Here is a 27,731-nt window from a genome sequence, read left to right on the forward strand (position 1 = left end):
TGAGGTACAAAGATATTAAATATATATTTTGATTTGTAATCAGTGAAAAATAATTTAACTTGAGATTTTACTGAAATGAAAGAGTGACATTAGAAGTGTAAATTAAAGGGCAATGGTAGTCCTGCAACAGCATATCTCCAATGGTGAGATAATTATTGTAGCTTATGTGGATGGTACCAAAGACATCAAAATTTGATAAAAATAAGCCTTAATTAGGCATTCAGGAACTTTTACCCTATGAGGTACCTACCTGTTTGACTAAACAATCACTTCCCTAGTCTTAATCATACCAAATGAAATGATCAAATCAATTCTCTGAACCTGAACAGGGAAGAATCAGATGCTGAACAATGGTGACACCATCAAGATATAGTAAGTATATTAAAAATCCACTCTGAAACAATCTGTTAGCCTTAGCTTTTCCATTAATAATAAATGCTTAGAAAAAATAACTCAAGAACATTTCTTAATGAGGGGCCAGTAGAGTCATTTTTGTATTCAGAAAATTCAAGAACTCTACTAGGTAACAGCATAATTCAAAATCCAGTTGATATGGCATATCAACTCAAATATAGTTCTGATTGCATTTAATATTTAAAAATCCCATTTCTAATAGTTATTTCATTAGCCTCCAACCTATCCTGTGCCATTAGCATATACCTCTACAAACTTAATAATTTTTCTGCTTAATAACCAATATTAGTAAATATTTTATTTTACAGTTTTCAATACTTTCTTGTATGAGTATTCATGTAATGTGGTATATATGCCTTAAAATAGGAATGTGATGTAATGAGATTTAACATTTAGAAGGCAGCAAGGCAAACATGCTGTCCACCTAACGAATACAAAATTCCTTGTAGTACTGTTTGTAAATATGTCCAAATTTGTAATTGCTTATATTGGCAAAATATACATATAATAGATTGAATTACCTATATGGTTAAAAAATGGGTGCTGTGATTTTTAAAAATCTGATTAACAGTTCTCACACATAATTATATAACATATTGAAATTTTTCAATAAAATAATAGTACCGTTCATCAAAGGGAGGATGTTATTTTTAGCTAGATAAGTATTAGATATCCACTAGTCCAAATTCAATTTCTGAACTATAATAGGATTGAAATGACTTACCAAGGTCGCCTTGTTGTTTAGCTAATCTCATTACTTCTGGACTGCTAATATTTATCCCATACCACAAGCTGGTAAGGCTTATGAGTACAATTCATTAACTGAAACATTGATATGGTTATATAAAAAAAGCAAACTCATACAAGGTTCTCGTTAGTAAATTCTGTTTTTTATTTTACCACTTTTATCGTAAGAAAATAATTTTACATGAAGAACTTTTATTAGCCATGTATAATAGTGAAAATAATCAAATAGTAATACTAAATAGCAACAGCACAGTTATAATTTATTACATATTCAGAAACTAGACAAATCACCTTTAAGTGTTAATGTTTTAATACCATGAAAAACATTTTTAAATGATCTCCAAAGCTATCAGCTATTTAAACAAAACATTCTAAAAGAAAAAGTGCAATATTATTAAACATTATCAAATTAACTCATTGAACTCTCTTTTAGAAGTTGAAGAAAGGCTAGATTTAGGGGGAAAAAAGAAAGGAATCCATATATAACTTAAGTAATACACTTTTATGAAATCTGCCAAATAGTTGACCCTCAAAAGAAAAGCTACAAACTTCATTTTATCATCCAGTTTAAAGCCCCTTTTAAATCTAGAAAAGAAATTCAAGGAGTTTCCCCTTCTTATGTTTAAGGTACACGTTTTCTTTAACAACTAGAAAACTCTCAGAGCATAAATGTCATTCTTTCACTACAACAATAAAGGGTTAAATTCTCAGCTTATTTAAAGTATACAATCTTATCTGTGCAATGTGTTTGCAATCACTGTAAACCTCTGTCTCAGGAGCTCTCTTTTTTGTATTAGAAAGTTTTCAATAGTATTGGCTTCTTTGAAGAGTCCATCTATCTCGTCAATATAAGATGCATCTACTGCTGCTCTCTCACTAGTGGGGGGAAAAGTTTTACATTAAACTAAATAGCTGTAACACAACTATAAATAGTCTAAACACACTATCATAGTGATGTTCTTTATTATGCTATGTTTGTTAGCTATTTCATTTAAATAGCTTTGTACATCGGAAAGCTTCAGAAATTTCCACTCTTCAGCAAAAGTTAAATTAATTCTACAAATATTTTTGATTATTCAAAATCTCCTGACACCAGAGACTATGTATTATATAGATTATAATTCTAATATTAAACTATACATAGTCATGCTTCACTTAATGAAGGGGTATGTTTGGAGAAATGTGTCATCAGGCAATTTTGTCATTGTGTGAACATCACAGAGTGCACTTACACAAACCTAGATGGTACAGCCTACTACACACCTAGGCTATAGTGTATAGTCTATAGCGCCTAGGCTATAAACCTGTACAGCATATTACTGTCCTGAAAACTGTAGGCAATTATAACAAAAAGGTAAGTATTTATTTATCTAAACAGAGAAATGGTAAAGAACAGCATAAAATATTAGAAAATAGTATACCTGTATAGAGCACTTACTATGAATGGAGCTTACAAGGCTGGAAGTTGTTCTGGGTGAGTCACTGAGTGGTGAGTGAAAATGAAGGCCTAGGACATTACTATACACTGCTGTAGGCTTTATAAACACTGCTCCACAGCCCTCCCCCTGCTTCCTCTGATAGTGTCAGAAATAGAACCTTGAAGCTGTCAATGCTGCTCCATGAATAGTAATGTGGGCTAGATAGAAACTGGCTGGGTAAGGTGTAAATCACTGTAACAGTGACTGTCAGGAGGAAGTGAAAGGTGGCCTGAGGCTCAGTAGGAATTAGAAATCAAGATGGAGAGAAAAAGGAAAATAGGGGCTTGTCATGGCAATGTGGTTTGCCTATTGCATGTTGGAGCGGTAGTCATATTAAGGAACTTTGTATATATTTAATTTAAAAAAAAAAGAGTGTATTAAACATGGAGAGGGTATAGAACTGAGGACTCAATATTTTGACTTTGGAAATTTGTTTTTGGTTCCATTGACTTTATCGGGCACAAAGAGCTCTCTCTGAGAGCCCTGAATTGATGGAAGAAATACAACTTTGCTTTACATCATTACAACCTGAAAATATTTCCAAAGTAGAGAAACAGGCTTGCTCCACACTACCAAAAAAAAGATTTTACTAACATTGCAGTGGAACTTAATACTTGTTAAGGTAGCGCCTGCAGAACTGTGTCCTTGTACCAGATATGAGGTCCTCAACAAAGAATTCTGAAGGCCATCAACCTAGACCTGGTAGGGCCATAGCACCCTATGAATATGTAGGGAACAGGCTTCACTGTGCTGAAACAGATCAGTGGCTGACTGATTGGGATGTAATTAGTGCACTGAAAATTGAGGGGCACTGGGTACAAGAGAATCTACTGCCAAGCCCCACAGTTACTGCTCCCATCAGAGAAAAAAATTCCTTCGGAACTACAAATCCCTCCATTTCTTACAGGAAATTCAGCTCCATAATAATCCTGTGGGACCACCGTCGTATCTATGGTCTGTTGCTGACTGAAACATTGTTATGTGGTGCATGACTATACATTATTTTAACAGCCACACAAACCATTATTCAAATAGAATGATTGTCTAGTACTTTAAAAAAGCACCTTATAAAACATGATAACGTTAGGACAATAAAATATTTAAATTCAGCCTTCAAATATATGCAGATAATATTTAAATATTTCACAAATATATTTGTTTTATCTTTAATATCACTCTATTATTAACTTCACCAGATGGTACTGTTCTCAAAGAGGTCTTTTTTCATAAAATTTTAAATGTTATATCATCTAATTAGAGACTAAAATATGTCCAGCCTAGTATTAGTTTTGGTAATAGCAAAACAAAGGATGTTTAGTGGAAAAGTTGGAGTTATTCTTTGAGAATAACCAACTAATCTATTTTAAGAAATTGAGGTAGAATAAACAATTCCAAAATTATAATTACTGGATAGGTTCCACAGCCATTGAACTAAAATTACCATTATGGAATTTCCAGAAGAAAATTTCTAAGATGAAGACTCAAGAGAATATACTATAAGTACTTGCCTTAAGATCTTTGCATATGTAGACAACATTAGATTAATTTCCTTGCTCATATCTATTAAAAAAATCAGAGTTAAGTTGTGAAATATAACAAAACTTCTGTATTAGAAAATAAATTTATAGAAATATAAGCAAGCATTTTTATACATCACCATTCAAATCTCTTTCCAGGGCTTCATCTTTATAAAATAGTCCAGAGCTTTCAGAGAAAGAGGAATCTGATTTTCCAAGAGAGGATAATTGTGGACTATCTGGCATTTGAGGCTAATACAAGAAAGTAAAGAAAACAGGTAAACAGTCAACATGATCCTTACGGCATATCCATTCTGTTAAAAAAAAGAAAAAAGCAAACATGCTAGACATTTTGTTCTTGTGTCCTAATTAGTCATTTGAAATTTTATTACCAAGGAAACTTTTAGTCCCAACAAGCATCTTGTTCAATATACTAAATTTTATTCTAATTTTTTATTAGACTTTGAATATGGTATGAACCCCCGATAAGAAAGTTTCATGTATCTTGAACCAGTAGATACTTCCATAGAAATATAGCAAAACTCTCATTTAGACAATAGCCAAATGCTTGAAAAATTCTGCAAGATAACATAATCTTTAAGTGAGCAAGTAATGTCCCAACATGCAAACAGACCAATTGGTGAGGGTAGTAGTGAAGAAGGGCAGGATACAGTGTTCTTTAAAAAACCAGCAACTCCAGTACCTAGGTATCCTATTTATATCAAAATAATTAAAGTCCTAGATATCATAAAGGCATGAACCCATTTCTGTCTCTAGATCACAATTTACAACAAAGAAATCTCCCAAATCTTTCTTGGAGGCTTTCTCATATGCCTACTGAAAAATATGCTGGAGTTAACATAGCTCCTTCTGGGCCCATCCCAGCTCTGGGAATATGAACACTTCAATTCCATTTATCAATAAAACTTTCTTAAATGGAAGAAGTTTGACAAGTATATAACAGATTAAGCCTCTAGGAACATAGAGATTACCTCCAACTCTCTTGATCTCTTGCAATTTCTAGTATCAGGTTTCATAAGGTGATTTGCCATCATATTCTGGAGGCAAGTGCTGCAAAATTTAGAGCAATGCCAAATTTAAGTAAAAACTCCATGCTATAAATCTCTTAAATCCTTTCCTTTCCACTCCTACTGCCAGTTTAATTCAGGCTTTCATTAGCTGTCACTGACCTACTACTCCATTTCATCCTCTCAATTGCTATTTGGATAGCCTTTCAAAACTATAATTACTGCATTCCCTTAATTCAAATTTTTTCCCTTTTACACTGTTCCAGAATAAGTTCATCTATGCAAAGTCCTGCATCACCTGGGGCCAACCTACTATCCCTGTGATTTTCATCTATTTCCTCTACATACAGTCGGCCAAATTAGTCTCTGGTACTTCTGCCTTGTTTCAGGATTCATTTAAGATTCTTCTACCTTCATAATATCTTAATGTTGAAATCGACCTTGATAGTTCATCTAAGCCAATTTCATACTTTACAGACATGAAAACGGGGAGAAATATTTGACCAAGTACAAACAAGTAAAACTGGGCCAGATTCGAACCAAGATTGTGTCTATCCTGATGTTATCTCCACTGTCCTATCTTACATTCATATAGCATCAAATTTTACTTTTAAATTACTTTCCCAAAATCCTAAAGGTAATTTACCTAGGAGTCTGAAAGATTAAGTTTAAACTTACAGAAAACATATTGAAACCTAGAATGGTAGTCTCTACATCTTAAAAGACAAGGAGCCCTGTCTACACTCAAGTTACCAGTTTACTTAGCTTGTTTTTTTCAGAAACTATGCTAACCTGGATAATTGTTATGAATCTGTCTTAGTCACATATAATATTCGCATATATATATGCATATATATATATATATATATATATATATACACATATATATATGTATATATATATGACAGAAAGACAGCAACAATAATAAAGATGTTTGTTTACTAAAGTCTGTATAATGCTTCTACATTCCTGTCAGTACCTTTCTAGTAGTGTATCAGTTTAAGGGCCATAATAGTAATATGTAGAAAACACTACACATGTACTGTGCTCTCTTTGCCTTGGGAATTTTGAAAATGTTTCAGAGAAGCCAGCATGACAGTTGTTCTCCTCGTCCTCCTCTCCTCTCTCAAAATAACTGCATGAGCACATATCAAATGAAAACTTTTAAAATTAGTTGTTTCTGTAAAAAATAAATTAATTTCTCCGTCACAACTTAGGGACTCAGATGAATCATGATCAAGAGATTGGGCGTTGTCCTGTGACAAACACCACTCACAGCCACTGACCCCAGCTATGCAACCTAAGGCTTTGGAGATTTAGTCATTACCAAGCACTACGCCTTTGCCTTATACAACTGTTTTTCTTCTAGTCTTCTTTTTCTCCTCAACACCGCCTCAGTCCCGGCCATTTTACCTATCTTGTTTCTCACTTCCGCCTCCCTCTCCTTTCCTCCCTACTTGTGATTCAGTCCCCCTAGAAACCCTGAGAGGAAGCGTCCATCCTCTTTCACTGCCTTCTTTCACACTCTCACAGGTGGACATCCCTCCAGCCCAAACCCAAGACCAGTTTACTACAGGTCGGCGTTGTCAGGACCTTCCTCTTCAGCGAAAGCGCGGGAATGAAGAGGCCGAGTGAGCACAACTGCGCAGACTCCGTGTGGGACGGCGTGTGGCGTCAGGGCGTTCAGCGCACACTAATCACGTAATGCGTCTGCGCAGCCTCAGGGAGCCCGGAGACGGTGTGGTCGGGTGCGGGGCACTCACCAGCTGCCAGGAAAAGCGGCTCTCTTCCGCTTCTTTCTCATCTTCCCTTCGACTTGAAATCTGTGTAAAACAAAAATCTCTCCCCTCCACCCAGTGTGTGTTTGGGGAAGAAGGGAAAAATCTGAGATTGGTCTCTCCAGAAAGAAGGTGGAAGAATTGCCAGAGCAAGGCCAAACTGTGTCCCAGCCGCTTGGAATCTCAGTAAAGGAACACAAAATAGTACACCCACCGCCACTTTTCAAGTAAAGTTACATCTTATTCCAGATGGTTTGTGTGAAGGAAGAGTTTATACCTGAGTTCCCCTGGCCTGCAAGCAAGATTTCTAGATGAGAGCCTCCATTCCTTAACCTCTTTTTCTTTGTTGCAACCAAACTTTCAGAAACACACCCTTTTAGAAAATTACTTTCTTGATGTGTCAATAAGTTTAGTCTTCATTGGCAGCCTTAGACTTAATTGACAGCTTTCAAAAAATATTTCGTAACATTCATGACCCACATACTTGAAGCTAGCCTCATTGGGTGCTTTATAATGTTCTGACTTTGACCTGCAATTTCAAAGATACACATTCTAAACTAATGCCTAGTTAGCTAATGTGGAAGAAAAAAAGAATATCAGCTCATAAAACAAAGGTCAATGACACCTCCCATAAATTCCAAGTACACGATCTTATTTATACCTGTCAAAATTTGATAGAGACCGTAACCTAGACTGGAATAGGGAGCTCTCACACCCTGTGTCCTTTAAAAGCCCTACAGCTAGAACTCTATAACTGCTCTACGGTCGTTTGTGAAAGCCCCTCTTCTTAATTTCCTCCCTGTAAAGTACCTCCTCCATCTTTATCCAGTGTGAAGCTCCACGTGGCTCACCAGGGCTACAAGTTTTGGGTTGCAATCCTTTCTTTTTTCTGAATAAATCCTTTTTGGTGATGGACTACCTACTGGACTTTTGTTTATGGTTAACACACCTTAGCAAATTATATTTAACATATAAAATTTAATGTTTTCTCCCTTTGGCTTATTTAAATGTCAGTTTTCATAAAGACTTGTAAGTATTGTGTGTGTATGTTTATTTATTGGCTGTTTGTGAAAAAACCAATTGTTTTAAATAAGTTTCTAAGAAACAGGTACTCATTTTGTTTGCCTTGATTTGCTAATATTGTGAACTATCAGTCACTTAATAAAATGAGGCTAGATAATTGTGGTGTAGTTATTGAGAAGTTAGTGAGAGACTTTAAAGAATCTCAATCATTGTCTGAGGACTGATAACAATCTGTTGAGATTTTCCCCACCTATGGTAAAATGCGGGGAAAAGTAATGAAAATTTCGTAAAGCCAGGGTATTTACTTTTAAAGATTCAGTTATTCTGATACTATGTCCTTACCAAATTTTTGGTGTTAAAGTGTCCTTTCATGAAATAAAAATATAAAGAATTTTTAGATTTTCAATGTCCTTTCCTTACTTAGTAAAATATAAAGTTGTCTACTCTGTTTATCTTTTCTTCATTATTATCATTATTGTTATAATTATTTTTATGATCCATTAAATCCAAAAGTGTGAGAAATACTGATCTAATTTCCTCTCTCAGCCTTCACATTGTATGATCTCTAAATAGGTAGTTATTTAGTTCTTAAAATATTTCCAGGAAAAATGATTCCACCTAATCATAAATGTTTATAGCAGATTAAGAGAATACCATGGACATTTTATCCTATTTTTCAAATAGTATCTCCATTGTATAAACTAAATGAGTAAGAATAAGTGAGAACGTGTGGAGGGTTGTAGTTGTCTAGTGCTTTGAAATATTCAAAGGGCTATTATCATCTCATTAAATCTTTACAAATAACCCTATGAAGTAGGCAGGACATGGAGACATTTGGGTTACTCTATATCAAAGAAAAAAATGTTTGTCCCAAAACTAAGAAATGGGTTAAATTATGCATTCTACATCTTTATAGCTGGAGAAAAATAATTGGCAATAGGCCATTTAACATTAACCTCTTTGGTGCTTTGCTACTGATCACTGTTTGACTCTACTTCATGCTTTCATGTTAATTGGCCCAATTGGACACTACAATTGGAGGATGGAAACTTGTTATTTCAGTTTCAATCGTGTGTCTATTCTTATCATATACTTCTTAAATGTGCTTTTTTTTTCTTCTGATAGCTACCACACCAAGCACCTCTGACCATCTTGCCACAGACTTCCTTTGTAATCACTACTGTGGACATGATGTTTTTATGACCTTATGAAATAAAAACACTATCTTGTTAAAAACAAAGCAAAAGAAATTACAACTAGCTGTTTATATAAGCATTGTGTTTCCTAACCCTAGAACCCCTCTATTTCCATACAGTCTCTGTACCAGCAAAACAAACAAACAAACAAATAAACAAAAAGTCACTTTGCTAATTCCCTTGCTAGAAAGACAATACAATGTAGCACACATTCAAGAGAAAATTGTCTAAGAAACTTTGTTTCTGCTAATTATTTTCAAGGCTGTGATATTTATACTCTGCTTTTCAAAAGTTACATTTTAGGTGCTATCATTGCATTATAGGAATTATTCTACTAGGGCTAATTATTCAGCACTGTTAGCTAAGAAAGTTTTGTGCTGAAATGGGAGTAGAAAGTCTCAAACAGATTAATGTGAGAAAGATGCTTCTAATTAACCAAGCAGGTGCTTTTTAAAAAATTGGTTGGATGTACTTTTGAAATAGGTACAAACTTTGGATTGTCAGAACTCCAACTTTTACAGAGAAATTATTTCGTTAAAATAGCGATTTTGCGTTAAAGAATTATCCATATTCTCTGACAATTTAAGTCCTATTGCCCTAAGAAAGAGCCCACATTTGAAGGCGGGTCCAAGGCGTGCCAGAAGTCTCCTCCCTCCAACCTTCTTCCTCGTTCTTCCTTAGCGCTTGTTTCCATTGCGCCAGGAGCTGCGTGGTTCACGAACAGCAAGGAGTCTGATTTCAAGACTTGCTGCATTCCTGGCTGCCTGCTTTTGCTGCTGAGGGGCAGGCACATTCTACCATCTACACAGCGTCAGGACAAGAAAGGGACCTCAAACCTTCCAAATCGATTTCTCTCCTAGGAAACAATTGGGCACAGGTAAGAAATAGCATTCCTCTTTATTTGGAAACCTGGGCATGGCAATTAGAAATTAATAAGCTAGAAAAGCGATTGAGAGTAATTTAAGTTTTCTGACATCACTATGATGGGCAGTCAGTAACAACATAAGTAACATAGCAAAGTCAGAATAGAAACTTTTTTCTCTCTTTTAGTCAACATTGGAGAGTACCACTTTAGAGCAAATATTCTCAATCTATTTGGTCTCATGACTTCTTTACATTCCTAAAAATTATTAAGAACCCAGAAGAATTTTTGTTTATCTAGCTTTTATAATACTGTATTACTGTTATTTACTGTACTAGAAATTAAAACTGAGAAATTTAAAAAATAAGTGACCTATTAATTTATTTTAAAATAACAATAAGCACATTACATGTTAGTATAAATAACATTTTTAATTATAGATAACTATATTCTCAAAAAAAATCTGTGAAGAGTGACATTGTTTTTTTCTTTTTTCTTTTTACAAATCTTTTTAATGTCTGGCTTAATAGAAGAGAGCTGCATTCTCGTCTGCTTCTGATTCAGTCTATGTATATCACACATTATGTAGCCTCTGGTAAACTCGATTGTATACTCAGGAGAGAATGAGAATGTAAAAGACAAATTATAACTTAGAGTTATTATGAAAATAGCTTTGACCTCGTGAACCCCCTGAGAATTGCTGCTTTAGAATGATAAAATAAATAAGCTTTTCTTTATAGGGCCTCTCAACGCCCTTTTAGACATAAACAAAAAACTTGCCAAAGGTTGATACTCTTGATGGAATCTGCATCAGCACCCTTAGACTGGGCTACAGTTGGATATTATAGCATTCCTCAGGAGAATTTTATTTCACAAGAAAGAAGGGGCTGAATAAGTATCTCTCTTTTGAAAGATGAATAACAAAAATTAGGACACCCTTAAAAAATCCTCTTTTCTTTTTGCCTATATACAGCTATTTCAAGTTCTGTTAAATTTTCCTTCAAAACATATTTTTAAATCTGGCTGGTTTGTTCATATAACGCCATCATGAATATTATGAATTCTTCCTTGAAATCCTACACGAATTCTTAGAGTAGTTTCATAGCCTGTCTCTAATCTTTTTCATAATGCGCTTGCCAGCTCAATAGCCCGTTTTCCTATTGCCTTTGAGATTAATTTCATGACTTCTACATGACTTCCAAAGCCCTTCCATACTTTTAACCCTACTTTGTGTTCACTGCAGGGCAGCAGGATTGGTCAGCTACAATTTAAAAAATGGCCCCATTTAGTCCACCCCACACCATAATATTGTTTTAATTATCACATAAATGTTCTTCCATCTATTTAATCTTAAGCATTCTTTAAGATTAAATTCAATTCTCCTTTTCACAGGAAGCCATTCCAACTACATCAGTTCCGTTTTGGCTTTTTGCTTTGAGCTTATATTTAGCAGTTGATTATATATTTTATCCTTAATTATTTACCTAAATTTTTACCTAAGTTGTCTTTCACCCCCACCTCTGCCACACCCACATACATACATTAAGAAGATGACAAAATTTTCAAGGACAAAATGATTTACAAAACTGAAAAGTTAGGTTTGATCTTGTTGCTGTCACAATAACTACGTACCCGATTTTAAGGAATTAGATAGTACGCTTCCTCATTTCATGCTATGCTGTTCCACAGAATTGGATAAACATAGTTATAGTTGCTTTTCAAGTTCAAGGCATTTTTACTTTTAATCTAATAGTGTGTTTTTAAACTCCTACTAGCTTAACAATGCTGGCTATATAATAAATAATGATTATGTGTTGTTATAGAATTATGAGGAAGTGGCTACTAGGGCATTTGCCACACAGAAATGGTTCTCTCCTTGCAGTTTATCTAGAATCTAGAATTACAAAATGTTGGAGCTGGAAAAGACCTTAAAGATGGACCTTCAACTCCCTGCTTATCCAAATGAAGAAACTGAGACCCTCAGAATCACATGACTAGTCCCAGACAGGACTGGAACACATGTAACCTAATTTCCAACACGGTTTTTTACCATCCACTATCCTCCAGCTAGTTTCCAGGGCTTGTATAACTAAAACTTCTTTTGTTTCAAAGAACCAATTGTCACTACATATTCCTGGGAGGATCTTTCTGAGGTGGTTTATAACTCTTTAAAAAAAAAAAGTCAATAATCTGAGAATCTTAGATGAGCTATCTTTAAGCATTTCTATCCAGTGGGAACTATAATTTTCATAGATTAGAATTAAGAAAGCAAAGGAACACAGATGAGAAAGGAAAAGGAAAGTTGGGGTGAAGAGAAGAAGGAGACACAATAGTTGTAATCATAGATGTATTGAGATCTAACAAAAAGAGTGTAAGAATAAAGAATTCAAAATCAACACTCGTGAAGTAAAAAGAAACTAGGAAAAATAAAGAGGAGGAATATTACAGAAATTATTCTATTTTTTAAAAATGTTTTCAGACTTCCCTCATTTTTTTCCTTTTTCTCATTGGCTTTAAGATGGAGTGAAAGTATTAAGACAGAAAAAAAACTCTACCAGCCCTTTACACATTGTTGTCATGGTGGAAAGTTTTATCATAGCAAACATTTATTCATGTACTGTGTATAAGTCCTTTCAGGTGTTGAAGATTTAAAAAAAAAAAGACAATTCGTTGTCTTAAAGAAACTCACATTGAATCTGGACAGACCTATTTGTCATCAGAATAATCTTAATTCAATGTAAGAGCTATTTCAGAAGTGTGAAAGAGGGAGGGTTGGGGAGGTGGGTACTGAGAATGATTAGGTGGGCATGGAGGAGTCAGGGAAGTTTTCCTAGAGGAGATGTTTGAGCTGGGACTTAAAAGATGAAGAAGGGCTTCACGGGCCAAAAAAATAAAAAAATAAAAAAATAAAAAATGCAGAAGTTCCTGCCTGGAAGAGGAAATAACTCTGGCAATAGTATGGAGTGGAAAAGAATCTGGTAGCAAAAAAACCAAGAAGAGGAGTATTAAAGTAGAAGAAGCTGAAAGAGATTGAGGGCTTGATTTAAAACAGTGCTGGTGGAGATGGAGAGGTGATACCAAACTATAAAGACATTTCTGAGTTATAATCTACAGTGTTTATGAGACAGAAAACGTTAGGTAAAGGAGTCAAGAAGGACTTCTAGGCTTCAGTTTTTTTGGGCAGGTTATTTGGACATGTTTAGGAAAGTAATGTATTAATACATCTTACAGTTGGAAGTGTGAATCTGGAACCAGAAATTGAAATTTGCAAATTATATATCCCCAAATAACTGCCACCCTCTTTCTTCTCTTTATAGCCAAACTTCCTAAAAGAATAGTTGGTATTTACTATCTTTACTGTTTTTCCCACCCCATTCTGTCTTAGATCCGTCTCAACCTGCCTTCTGCTACCTCCACTTTCCCCAAACTGTTCTACTGACACCAAAAGCTTGTATCTAAGTTATGGACACTGCAGTATGATTTCAAGCAGCCCCTCCTTGAAGCTCTTTTCTCCCTTGACTTCTGTGACATTTCTCTCTTAGATTTGCAAAACTGAACTAAGTATTTTCCACTCAAGCCTCTCTTTCATTATTTTTCTTAGTTAATGAGGTAACACTCAACAAATTGCCCAAGTCAAAAACTTCTAAGTCATCCTCAGTTCCTCCTTCCTTTTGACCTCCTTCCAATCAGCTAAAACGTCCTGCTGTTTAATCTTTCTTGAAGCCATCCTTTCCCTTTCATCCCTGCTGCCACTATTTTAGTTTAGATAGCCTCATCAACTCTTACCTTAACTTAAAATTCCTTCTAAGGTTGTTTTCTGGCCTTTATCTACTCTTGCCCCATCAAATCCATTCTCTACACTGCTGCCAGAGTGCACTTTTTAAAGTATAAATTTGACTACATCTTTCTCCTACTTAAAGTAAGGTAGTATTTTTTTCAAAAAAAAATTTCAAACCCTTTAGCGTAAGTAAACGAGGTCCTTTATAATCTGACTCTCCTTTACAAGCTTTTGTCAAACAAAACTACATTGCAAGTTGCATTTTATGTGACTTGAATTAGGCAAAATCAAACAAATGTAATACGAAAATAATAGGCTCACTTTATAGGCAAAATAGAGGTATGTAAACTCCAAATTAGCCTTTCTAAAATGACATAATATCAAAGCTGGTAGGCCAAGTGAGTTGTGCGCTGTTAACACTGTTGTCACACGGACGTGTCTCTTATACCTGGTAGAATTATCTGCTTCCATGTCAGTATCTGCTTCCTTGTTAGTAGTTAGGCTATCCTTGAAATACTTCAGAAAGGCTTGAGACACAGGTTATTGTTGTGCTATTGATGTTTTAATCTTTACTACTACTGTAATTTAAAATCTTTTTAAATCTGATAACAATGTTAGAGTGCTAGGGGGTATTATTACTGCTTGTGCTGAAAAACATTTCCAACGAAATAAGATGGAACAAAATTTAGATGCAAGAAAACAATATTAAAATGGCCAAAGTACCACCATGATAGACCGTGTGGAGAGAGCACTCTGCAAAACATTAGTAATAATGCTGAAAATTTTGTAAAAAAGAAAGCAAGAATATACTTTGGTTGTAGATTTATGGACTCCAAAGATATCTCCTCACATACTTTTATATTTATTCCCAAGGAAAAGTTAATCTTGAACTATGTGAGATCTTCAGAAATACATTCTTCCTGTAAAATGTGACTGCATTTGCATTAATTACATAAAAATGATGAGGCCCAAGCCTCCCTGCTTCTTGGCTTTTGCTCACCTTGTTTCCTCTTTATGGAATGCTCTTCCCCTGGCCTTGAAAATGCTTGCCTCTCTGTCAATAGCACAATCATCATTTCCTCTAAGAAGCCTTCAACATCACCAGGCCGAGGGAGAATCTCTTATAAATCCAGCTCTTACAACATTATACTATTTTGTAATTGTTTATGTAGTTGTTTCTCCCACTAGACTCTGAGTAATTGAAAGGTAGTAACTAAGTCTCATGCATGTGTGTTTTGTCAGCTTTCTAGCCCTGTGCCTAGTACATAGTAGATACTCAATAATTAATAAATGAATGAATTCAAATACGGTATAGGATTGTTTTTTAAGGTAACTGTTCTCTAAATTAATTCACTCATTGACTAACTAAATACTTACTGTAGTTAACACTAGTATTTTCATCCAATTCCTACACTCACTACTGAGTACTTTTCAGGTGAATTACTTTCATAAAGTATGTGTGCATTACATAATGTATAATGTTAAAGTTTGTAGAGAAGAGCACTGTAGCCATTCTCTCTCTCTCTCTCACACACACACACATGTTTGTATATTATATATCTATGTAAATTTAATAACTATCCACATTTGTATTTGTAAGGAACTGAACCTAGATAAAACTTAAATAGCAACCAACTAACACGTATTTGGGGTTAGCTTAATTTGGATTAGGTTTTTGCAACTGGGTTTTAATTTCCTGCTTCCTCTACCATGTTTGTTTGGAATCAGCAGACTATGCTAGAAAAAATTTGAGCATAGACTTATAAATACCCCTACCACAAGTAACAACTGCAACCCAGCCACCTTCCTTGGAGCCCCAACCATAACTGCCCTTAGGGACCCAAGGTACTACTGAATTCTAGAGTAGGTTTCTTCACCATTTCTGTGGCATAGACCCCCCACCACCACTACCATGGGCAATCTGGTGAAGTCTGTGAATCCCTTCTCAGAGTAATGTTTTTACATGCATAAAATTAAATACTTAGGATTATGAAGGAAACCCACCATATTAAAATAGCATTGTCAAAAAATTTTTAAACAAATTTTGATATAGTATATATGTACTTCTTTATTAACACATTGAATAAAATAATCTACCGGTGGAACTAAAAACTTCCATATATTTCAAAGTAGTAATGATTTTAAACGATATTTCAAGGTCTCTGCAACAATTACAATACAATAGGAAATATGTATTTCTATTAGTGACAGTTACAGGTACTGCTAATAACTGTAGTCTGTGTCCTATACCATAATAGAAGGAACTGCTCAATTTCAGTTAGAAGTAGGTGTAAATAAATGTCATTTTTTGTCCCATCCAAGTTCACAAATTTCCCAGATTTAGAACGCTTGCTCCATAGACAAAGGTCTGAAAAGACACATACCATATTGGAGTGTGGTGGGGTAAGGTGAGACAGGGGAGAAGAGCAGAAAGAGGAATTTTTAACATTTTCAAATCCTGCATTATTTGATTTTTTTTAACAGAAAAATAGTGTTTATGTATTACTTGTAAAAAGCATGGTATCCAGATTCTAGATCAAAAACTGCTGCTGCTCAGGGAGAAAGGGGCCATCAGATGCTAGAGCCCTTCAGCCTCCTCCCTCTCTGCCCCAGCTCCCAGGTGGAAACACCATGTAGCACTTTGACAATACAGTCACAAACCTTCAGTTTCTCATGCACAGAAACCCACTGGTTGTCAGACAGACAGAACCAATCTGTAGTTAAAGGACATGATTTAGGTGTGTTTCTGGCATCCCATATTTATAGTGATAATATTATTCAGTTCAATAATGGGACAATAAATCAGTTCAATAATGAACCACTTATCCACCCTTCATAACACTGTTTAAAGAGAAAATGCTTTCCAGATTCCAAATATCTGATGGTTTGCTACAGAACGTTTGAACATGTGTATTCATAAGCTGAAGACTCCCGGCATTTATTAAATGTCCAGAGTGTTCATCAGCACACTGACTTCTGAGTTTGGAGGCAGTACAGGCAGTAAGGAATAAATGATTCCTTTTGTGTACAAGGAACAATTGTTACCTTTTAACAAATGACTCTTTGTTTTCATTAGGAATAAAGATGGCTGCTGAATCAGTAGAAGACAATTGCATCAACTTTGTGGGAATGAAATTTATTGACAATACGCTTTACTTTATAGGTAAGTCAAAAGCAATAGGCCAAACACAGGGCTCAGATATATGTATTCAACTAAAAAGATGTTGTGAGATGAACTATTTACTCCTTATTGTCACCAAATTGCATTGTAATACTAATGACATTCTTGTCTGGAAAAAAAAATATTGGGCCTCTATAAATTAACCATAATATATCCAAGGTCCCAGCACCTTGTCCTGGCACTTTAGTTAGCAGTAGCCCACTTACAAGATGGCAGCAGGTGTACATGAAAATTCCTCAAAATTGGGTACATTCAGGGAATACAATTTCCCAAAGCTAATTAGTGAATTATATAAGCGATGCCTTAAATCTAGAGTTCTGTGAGTGAGTTACACCATTTAATGTACATATATTTTACAAATAAAAACATTCTTATTAATCTTCCATCGGCAGTTTGGCTTCAATTGAAAGCTTCATAGAAACTGCTTAGGTGACCTTCCATTGAAGCAATAAATTTAAAAGTAAAATCTATCACTTTATAAAATTTCTTTTTAGCTACAAATTTATATTTATAAACCGCAGATTTAGGTTTTATATGTAACTTACCTGAGAACACACTAAGTCTAATGAGCTTCATTTTATGGGAACTCTTGGATGACTATATAATATTTCTAATGGAGGCCAACAGAGGCCATCATCAGTAAAATAGAGGTTAAATAATGAGGAGTGGCAGAGAAGAGTCATAAAAGGGTAGGAGGAGAGGAAATTCTGAATTGAAATATTGAATTTAACATATTTTGTTTCTCTTTTTTCCCCTATAGCTGAAAATGATGGTAAAGTATAAATTTATTTCTCTTTCTTTGCAAAAGTAAAAGTAGCTACTTGAGTAAGCATCCCACAGACATCCATATCACCATTCTCAGCTGAGCGAAACTAGTACCAATCTATGTGAGAAGCTAATCTCCCCTCAGAAGAATGTGGGCCCAATAGCACAGCCTTGGAATAAAGATGACCATAAGGAATACCAAAAAGAACTTCTAACAAAATTGCTTCTGTACACTTTAGGAAATTCTCCGGTTCTTGAAATCTACGAGACAGACTTTGCTTGTTACACAGTTTCTGAGATTAGTGGGAAGTCACGGATTCTCTAGAGTACATAAGAAAAACATGAGAATTGTTGTCCATAACCAAGTACATCTTTCTTCTTCAACCCTCTCTCTCAGAAATGCTTTGGGAAGAGACCTGGGAGACTCCCAGGGAAAGCAAATTTCTCGAAAAGTACAGATAGGGAAGGTTGAAGCAAGGAGAACTATGAGGTTGAGTCATTAAGTCTTTTCATCAAGTGGATGTACCCAGCCCTTGTCCTTTTGACATTCAGAGAGGATCATACTCATCTAGCCTGTGATCCTCTAACTGATGCCCAGATTATTAAAGGTCATTAGTTTTTCATATTTTTCCTTAAAAATAGCATGCTCCCCCATTTAGGTGATCCTTAGTATTCTAGAAATAGGAAAGAGCAACTTTAAAAAAAATACTATTTCTTTATGTTTCTTTTTTTCCAGCTTTATGGAGATATAATTGACGTGTAACTCCTCATGTTTCTTAAAGATTGCCCTATTCTCCATTTATTAATTCAATATATATTGGCATCTATATCACAGACACTGTTAGGCACTAGGATGCAGTGGTGAGTGAGCAAAACACAGTTCCTGTAGATAGAAGCGGGCACATAGGAAGGCAATTGGAATATGGTATGTTTAGGCACAGGATGCTATGGGAGCATATAGAAAGGACACCTAAATCAGTCCCGTAGATTCTGGTAGGGCACTTTGAAGGAGGCACATATTTTAAGAAGGAATAGGAGAAGGTATTCTGGGCAGAGAGAAGACCACATTCAAAGGCCAAGATGTGAAGGAAAGAAAGGCATGTATGAGGAGTTACGAGCACTTCAGAATGGCCGTAGGGCCGGCCTAGGAGAATGATAAATTGGGTGCAGATTGAGAAGCTTCTCTTATTCCAAGATACAGAATTTGGATCTTATCTTTGGGCTAATGGGGGTTCATTAAGCACAATATGTATGATCTAAGATACAGATTAGTGTGCTGCAACAAAAAGATCTGAAAATATAGTGACTGAATACAATAGAAAATAATTTTCCTCAAATAGAAGTCCAAGTAGGCAGTTCAAGGTTAGTATAGTTAGATGCAGCCTGATTAGGCTGGGATCTCCGGTTTCTTCTGCCTTGTTATTCCATCATCCCCTAGTTGTTGAATTCATTCATATATTTGAAAATCATCATCATACTTCCTGGGTCCATGTCTCAGCTAGGAAGAAAGGGTTCAAAATAAGAGAAAGACAGGCCCATTCCTTTTAAAGGCTCTATGTGGAAGTTGTGCACATCAATATAAAGAATTGATGGGGGGACAAAAAATGGGGGATGCCAATTAAATGGCTATTATAGTCCCTATAAGAAATGATGGTGGTATGAATTCAGGCAGGCACAATGGGATGCCTATGAAAAGCTGTGAATGGATTTTAGAAATACTTGGAAGAATCAATAGGACATGGTTTGGGTTAGATTTGGAAGGGGATAGAGGGAAAGACAGAAAAGATGATGTCTTTGTTTTCTCACTTAGGCCATTTGTACCATTCAGTGAAATAGGAAACAAGAAGTATGTAAGGGCAATAAAAGGAAGACAAATGATGAATCTAGTTTTGAATCTTATCTGTGGGACATCCTAGTGGAAATGTTCAGTAGACTCTTGGACATATGGTTCTGAACTCAGGATGAAAATTTGGGCTGGAGATACAGATGTAGGAGGTGTATGGATAGAAATGACATCTGAAGCCAGAGGAAAAAAAGATATCAGGAAATATGTAGAATGAGAAAGTGAAAGCCAAGAACTAAACTCTGAGGAATACCTACATTTAAAGAATGCAGTAGAAAGAGACACTAGTAAAGAACAGCAGAGTAACCAAAGAGGAAGAAGAAAAACCAAGAGATTGTCACAGAATTCCACGAGAGGTTTTCAAGATGAAGGTAATAGGCACTGTGTTGAATTTTGCAGCCTTGAAAATTAAGAGCAGGAAAGCAGCTATTACGTTTAGCAATAGGGAGTTTAGCGATCTCAGTGAAAGCAGTTTGACAGAGAAATGGAGACAGAGGCAGATTACAATAAGTAGAAGAGTGAATGGAAAGTAAGGGAAATTCTTGCCAGAAGCTTGGTTACTAAAAGGAGAGAAACATGGCTAGCTACAAAGTAGGATATGGTTGATAGAGGAGCTTTAAATCTCAAACTGTAAGAGCTTTATGTTTTCCTAATTATAAAAAGAATGTGTTGTTAAGTAATTCAGGCAATGAAGTTAAGAACATGAAGAAAAATAAAAACATGAAAATAACCTAGGAATAATCATTGCTATCACTTGGATGTAATATTTCTACATTTCTTTCAGTATATATTATACTATGCCTAAGCTTATTTCTCTAGTTTAATACACACGAACAACCTTCCATGGCAATGAATAATTACAGTTATATTAAATGCATGTGATAGCTACAGTAAGGGCATATCAGAATTCATTCGCTCAATCCCCAGCTGATGGACATCTAAATTGTTTCCAGTTTATTGTTAACAGTACTCCGATAATCATTCTTGTAGAGAAATTTTTACACATTTGTCTAATTGTTTCCTTAGGATAAAATCGAGGAAACAGAGTTGCTGGATTGATACAAGAGAAGGGATGATTTGTAAATCAAGGCTTCAGGAGAAAGTACATCCGCACAGATAGGGTTAGTCTTAGATCCCAGAAGGGGCACCTTTCTACATTACCCCTTGGGACAAGAGGGATAGAGGAAATAACTGGTGGTGCTACAGTTAAGTTTATAAGTGGAGTAGCAGGAAATGATTTGCTGAAAGTGAAAGCAGAGGTGATGTAGAGATCCTGGGGAGAGTGAAGAAGGTTTGAAATTGCACCTATGGATTATGGGAGAGGGTGCTGAACTGTTAAAAAAAAAAAAATAAAAAAGTATTGACAGTTGATATGTTTGCATTGGCACCAGTTTGCACGTTTATATAATTGTTTACCAACAGCACTCAGCAGCCAGGTTTGGAGTTTTGTAGTAGAAAGACAAATGAGTTCGGGATTGAAGATACTGGCAAAAGGGTAGATCAAATGATACACCATGAGGTCCAGGCTTCATGAAGAAGAAGGAAAGACAGGAAGAGGTTAGGTAGGAAATGCAAGCGTCAGGAGGACTCAGTGAAATGGAGGAAAAGTATTTAAAAAACAAAAAACAAAAAAAGCTAGCGCAGCCGAATGGCTCAGTTGGTTAGAGCGCAAGCTCTGAACAAGGTTGCCAGTTCAATTCCCACATGGGATGGTGGGCTGCGCCCCCTGCAACTAAAGATCGAAAACGGTGACTGGACTTGGAGCTGAGCTGTGCCCTCCATGGCTAGACTGAAGGACAATGACTTGGAGTTGATGGGCCCTGGAGAAACACACTGTTCCTCAATATTCCCCAATAAAACTTTTTTAAAAACTAGAAGGATAGGGGATTGAGATCAGAAAGCAGGATATTTGAATTTAAGATTTCAGAGGTAGAGTAATTCTAAGTGACAACAACAAATGGTGTACCCGTGGAACAGGGTAAAAGGGATGAAATATATGGTGATGGAAGGAAACTAGGTTTCAGGTGGAAACCACCCAGTAGAGTATACAGATGTTGTAAAGTTGTACACCTGAAATTTATATAATGTTATTAACCAATGTTACCCCAATAAATTTAATTAGAAAATTTTTTTTTAAGATATTGCTATGGGTCATGGTACTCTGAGCCTACATTTGGATCACCAATTCCTTCATTGTAATTGCATTAACTGTATAAGATCTCTATAGAGTTGGATCCTTAATACCTGCTGGCTAAAGCTGAATTTGCTGATAGCATTTTCAAAACTCAAAATTAAAAATAAATATACAAGTATTTCAAATAAGTCTGTTTTCTACCAGAAATTTAGAGTGCCTTAGAAAATGAATAAGTTTACTGTACCTTCCAAGATAAGAATTCTAAATATCAAAGTTTAGACAGAGTTGAAACAGTGAATGTGTACTCTTGAAAAATACTGAACTTCTATCTTAACAGATAAATTTTTACTATTCCATTTAGCATTTAAAAGATAAAGACAATTTTGTGTTGTAATATATATTTGAATGTATTTTAAAGAATGTGTGAGAAGCTATGTATAGTCTCCTGCTAACTGGCTGAATCTCAGAGTGCAGGATTAGTAATGAATCTATTAAGGATTATCCTTTGACTAATCTCTATAAATATTGATTTGCAAAAATTCTTTTAACTAGTGTTCTCATTTGTTAATGTTTATTTCAGAAAATGCACCCCAGACGGAATTCATCATATATGTGTATAAAGATAGCCTCACTAGAGGTGTGGCAGTAGCCATCTCTGTGAAGTGTAATAAAATGTCTACTCTCTCCTGTATGAACAAAAGTATTTCCTTTAAGGTAAGACTGAACATAAATTTGTTTTAGTCATATTTATGTGAAAAATTAGAAAACCTAAATGCCCTCAGTTCAACATTTTGTCTAGAACAAATATGGCAAGAAGCAGAGAACCATTAAAATAGTTATTAATACTAAAACTTGTCCAACTCTTTAACCTATTGTAATAACATCATGCTTTTCCTGAGCCTGCCATAGAATGAAAGGGGTTCAACACTTGTTTCATAACCTGGGTCTTCAGAATAATCAATCTATAGATAAATAATCATGTAGAATACATATGTGAATTATCATATTGGAAAATTGTATGTGACTTTCCAAAATGAGTCCTTATACACTGATTGAAGCTAATTATCCTTCTGTAATCTCTCTATATACTTTGTGAATTATAATGGTTATTTTAATCCCTAATTGTTTTGTTCCTGCTTATTGGTTACATCCTTCAGCTTTCAGTTGATGTATGTTATTTTTAATGCAAATCTAAGTGAATAAAATTAACAAGATCATCTGTAAAAACAATGGTATGTTGTATCTCAAAGCCAGGTTTGAAATCTTTCTGGTCACTGCTTTTTTCCTCTATTCTCCAAGTTTTTCTCATTATCTTTCTCTATTTTCTCCATTATTATTTATAAATGACCATTAACAGTAGCTACAGATTGACCCAGCAAACTACTCCCAGTGAGAGCAGCCAGGGGATGCCCACAAATTGACAGTGTTTCAAGTGAATTCCATGTCACGCAGACTTTGAGTGGGGATTTGCCAATAAGGAACTGCTGTCAAGATCAACCAGTTCCCCCTAAAGGTTAGAGTATGACCTTAGTAGATATGCCAAGGGGCAATTTGGGAGGAAGAAAGACGCCACTCTAAAATATAATCCAAGTAAAATCAGTGTGTATGCCACAAATACAGCCTCCAAACAAATCCCTTAGCCATCCCTCTCCAGCCAGAGTGTGGTCACGCCTTTGGGTGGCAATTTGGAGTCCCTATTTTCTGGCCTGACAAGCAGGAAGCTTACTTATCATAATGTCTTTAGAGGCCTGGGATGACGAACAGGGTGATGAGTAAGCATGTTGTTACTTAGCAACAAAACCAGAAAGGAAGGAGGGAGTTGGCCAAACTCAGTTCATGTGAGGCAGAGGAAAATGAATTCAGCTGCAGAGGCAGATTCAGAAAGTTGGATAAGCCTGAACTACAACTGAATTATTATTGAGAGAAACTGGGGAGTGTTAAAAAAAGATAGAATGCTTGCCATATAGTAAAAATTGGGGCAAATCCAAGTTTAGGTAGCCTGAAACTTAAACAATTTAGACAACTGTCACGCAGGGACTCTCAGCTCCCGCTCCCCACATAAGAATGCAGGACATAGTGAGGCCAAAAAGGAACACCCACAGAGCCATAGATAGGGGAGTCATACCACTATAATCTCGCTGGCGGCTGGGTTGGAGACACAGAAAGCAGGAGCCACATGATCCGCAGCCTGCTGTCTGCTTCTCAGCCAACCAACCTCACTTGCTAAGTGCAATCCGCACTTGACAGCCATCATCTTCTTGCTAGCCCCCATTTGCTGCTAGCGTAGCGACAGCAGTTATATTAGTGGCCAATGGCTCACTGGTTACAGCTGATGGCCAACTAGCCAAAGCTGGTGGCCATCCAGTCACAGTTGATGGCCATTTACTACCTGAGCCAGTACCTTTCCACGTGAGGCCAAGAGCCTGGAAACTGCACTCCTGGCTCTGTCCCCACAACAACGCTTTTATTTATTTATTTATTTATTTATCTATCTATTTATTTATTTATTTATTGTTAACATTTTTTTTATTAGTTTCAGTTGTACAAAACAATGTAACAGTTAAACATTTATCATTTATATCCCTCAGACAGTGATAACCCCCCTTCCCCCATCTATTACCCCTCTGACATCGCATACAGCCATTACATTTCCACTGCCTCTATTCCTAATGCTGTACTCCGCTTCTTGTAACTATATATACATATATAAAATTGTAGTTGACCTTCATTATTGTTCAGCTTCAGTTTCAGGTGTACAGTGCAGTGATCAGGCATCAACATTATCCCTGAGGTGGTCTCCCTAATGAGACAAGTTAGACAACCCTTTTAAAGAAGGAGAATAAAAAATTACCAAAGGCATAAAGTTGATTTATTTACAATAAGAAAAGAAGGGGCCTTAGGGTAGTCTGACATTTAAGCTTCATTAGCTTCATAGCAAATCTGCTTCTGAAAGGAACTCAGTAAATATTAGTTGGAGGAATGAAAGAAGGAAAGTTGGAAGAGGGCTAGTTTTAGCTCGTGCTCTTTAATCCCTTTTCCCCACACTAATACGGATCTTAGCAATGATTGTAAATATAGACTGCATTCTACATAATAAGACACACCTGGCTACCATTAGGTGTTCACCTTTCTGTGTTAATTGCTATCTATAAAGTCCTAGTGCTAATGGTTACCCATTTTCTTTGTACAAGCATCTTCATGAAGAGGGATTCTTCAAGAAGTACTGCTATTGTCTGTTTCTTGTATTGATATATACATCCAGGAATGGTCAGGATTCTCTCAAATTTGCTAAAGCACTTGGGAAAGGGCCATAAAAAAAGATGTTAGGTCAAGCTTCACGTTCCCTGGGTTCAGATTCAACTCTTCCTGTTGTAAAGAATCCCTTAGGACCTTGGAGCACTTAAGTTTCACCATGTAGGGCTTTCCAAGTTGGGGGTTCCTCATGGTCACCAGGATTGTTGTCACATCCATTTGCTGTGCATCTTCCCTATGATGGTTAGGAATAGTCAACACCAAAACCAAGGAAAGTTACTGCCTCCTTGGCTTCCTTGCCCCTGTTCTGAAATGTGACATTGATCTATGATTAGAGATTGCCTATTCTACCTATCCACACCCCCACTTTATAACTTTATACTAGGTTTGAACTAACAGGTTCATCTCCTTCTAATATTTCTAGAGCTTTTGAAGTTTTGCCTAAGGATTATTTCTCAATTACATTATACTTTAGCTTAGTCCCAAATTGGCTCCACCAGCTTAGGGTCTCTTCCGAATTCTGGGATACTGTAGACAGCTGCAAAAATATGTTCCAGTTGGGGAACCAGTTTATACTGTCATTAATTCAGGACTCATACTTGTTGATAAAGGACAAAGGTTAAGAGTTATGACTATGATAAAAGTGAACCAACATCTTGGGATGCTTAACCATGGAGCTGGGAGGACTGTGGGTGGAGCTGGGCCCCCGTTGACTCTCTAGCCCTGACTTCCTGTTGAACTTTTTGGTAACTTCAGGGGGTGGGATGCTAATAAATAGAATAGACATCTTGGAACTGGGCCATTATTTTCCTTCTTCATGTAGGAGCCAGTTGGATCCCCAGGTTGGAGGTGTATGTTTCCCATACTGTGTTGGTGGTTTTTGTTTCTTTTTCTTTTTTCCTGAATAAACCACTTTTCTTGTGGGTTTATCTGGAGAGTTATTTTTGCCAGTCAACAGCTATAAATTCCATAATTAATTGAGAAGTTTGGAGTTACCCAATCTTCTTTCAGGCATCCTAAGAGGAAGCTGGAATGCTATTTTGGAGATCTCCCTGTCAGTCCTTAGTTAGGATAATAAGAATCTTTGCTACCTAAGATCAAAATTAAGTTCTAATGTCTACTGGTTTCAGGATTAACATGGGAAGAACCAGATTTTATAGTGCATCTTGAAAAGTAGGTATGGAGCAAAAATAAGAAAAGTGTAGACAGTACTTTCAGTTAAGTGACCAGCAGGATTATAGTTTCAAGTGTTCTAGCCATTCTTGAGCAAACCCTAGCTGTGTCTGAAAGATATAGGAATCAGCATTTGGCCTTCCAGAGCAGCACCCAGCCAATAGATTACTTTCAGAATAGAAATTCAGGACTAATATGGAACTGGAGTACTGGGCAGGGAAAAGTTGAAAGCTGCTTATTAGGTCAATATACCAAGACCACAGAGAAACCCAGTACCTAGCCCTAGGGCAGCTGCAGTGGGCCCTAGCCCTAGAGCACCTAGAACTGAAACTTACAGCAAGTTTCAGTTCTAGGATCCACTGAAGGAAAGAAGAAGCTGAGATTTCCTGCCACTTCTGCCTCTCACAGTTGGCTCACAAACTAGAGCTAGGCTAGGCCTATGGATGGAGGTCATCAGTGTCTTTAGCTCTGAATGGTTGGAAAAGACAGGAACTACATTAGCCCAAAAAGGTTGTGGTCTTTGCTGGAATTCTACTTCATCTTTGGCAGTTATGTGCTCCACTCAATGGGAGAGGCGAGAAGGAAGCTATCTGATTAATACTGGGAAAAACTAGAGACCTAGACCTGAATGTGCATTACGTGGTGGGAAAAGCCAAAGTGGACAAGGAGAATAGGAGATTAGAAATTAAGAGGGAGAGGAGATTAGTACTCCTATATTCAGAGATTTTTTTTCTTAACTGTTGAGAGTAAAAACTCCTTTAGGTCTGTGCAGTAATATACTTCTAAATAAACTGCACATATTCAAATTGTTCATGGCCTAAAAAAATTAATATTTTTTCTCTACAGGAAATGAATCCTCCTGATAACATCAATGATGAAAAAAGTGACATCATATTCTTTCAGAGATGTGTTCCAGGATATGACAAGATAATGTTTGAGTCTTCATTGTATGAAGGACACTTTCTAGCTTGTAAAAAAGAGAATGACCTTTTCAGACTCATTTTGAAAGAAAAGGACGAATTTGGTGATAAATCTATAATGTTCGCTGTTCAAAGCAAGGACTAGATATTAAAATTGCATAGTTTGAACTTGGAGTTTTTGTCTTTCAGAAAAGAGTTTGAACCTATAATTGTAGTGATAAAATAAAATAAGTAATGATCTCAACAGATACCACTATGAAATGAATAATAAGTTTTCACAAAATTGAAATGACTCCCCCTTATCCAGATGAATAAAATATTTACATAGTAAAAAGAATTCATAGTTTGAAAACACACTCTACCTCTTTAATTGGAACATAGATTATATTCAGTAGAAGTGTTTTAAATCTTTTGGGTTAATGGTCCTAATGATGAAACATACCCATATTTGAATTTTCTGTTAATATCATTAAAACCATCAAAATTTTATAAAAAGACCATCGACTTGACTAATTTCTGCATTTCTTCCAAAGTCAAGATATCTTTAATAGTCAGATTGATCCTGAATCCAGCAACATATAAAAAGGATTGTACACTCTGAGCAAGTGGCATTCAACTCAGGAATGCAAATGGTTTAATATT

At 35.9% G+C, this 27,731-nt stretch overlaps 2 protein-coding genes and 1 long non-coding RNA gene across 3 annotated transcripts in view; 2 read left to right on the forward strand and 1 right to left on the reverse strand.

Moving 5' to 3' along the window:
* LOC141572182 (uncharacterized) overlaps nucleotides 1–6,850 on the forward strand; it is a 44,034-nt gene extending 37,184 nt beyond the window's left edge. Inside the window, exon 3 of the long non-coding RNA XR_012497393.1 lies at nucleotides 6,718–6,850. This is a non-coding gene — a long non-coding RNA (uncharacterized LOC141572182). The remainder of the gene's footprint in view (nucleotides 1–6,717) is intronic.
* TEX12 (testis expressed 12) lies at nucleotides 1,384–9,833 on the reverse strand. The gene is made up of 5 exons (XM_074335498.1): nucleotides 6,778–9,833; nucleotides 5,149–5,227; nucleotides 4,297–4,408; nucleotides 4,148–4,199; nucleotides 1,384–2,037 (listed from the first exon to the last, which is right to left on the reverse strand). Exons 2-5 carry the CDS (start codon nucleotides 5,209–5,211, stop codon nucleotides 1,893–1,895), a joined length of 372 nt encoding a protein of 123 aa, XP_074191599.1. The 5' UTR covers nucleotides 5,212–5,227; nucleotides 6,778–9,833; the 3' UTR covers nucleotides 1,384–1,892.
* A 28-nt stretch (nucleotides 9,834–9,861) lies between these two features.
* Nucleotides 9,862–27,337, forward strand: IL18 (interleukin 18). The gene is made up of 4 exons (XM_074335497.1): nucleotides 9,862–10,058; nucleotides 16,898–16,984; nucleotides 22,325–22,458; nucleotides 27,016–27,337. The coding sequence occupies exons 2-4, from the start codon at nucleotides 16,906–16,908 to the stop codon at nucleotides 27,232–27,234; spliced, it is 432 nt and encodes a 143-aa protein (XP_074191598.1). The 5' UTR covers nucleotides 9,862–10,058; nucleotides 16,898–16,905; the 3' UTR covers nucleotides 27,235–27,337.
* The last annotated feature ends 394 nt before the right edge of the window (nucleotides 27,338–27,731 follow it).

Source organism: Rhinolophus sinicus, linkage group LG06 (assembly GCF_036562045.2).
Source record: "Rhinolophus sinicus isolate RSC01 linkage group LG06, ASM3656204v1, whole genome shotgun sequence".
In the NCBI taxonomy this organism is placed as follows: domain Eukaryota; kingdom Metazoa; phylum Chordata; class Mammalia; order Chiroptera; family Rhinolophidae; genus Rhinolophus; species Rhinolophus sinicus.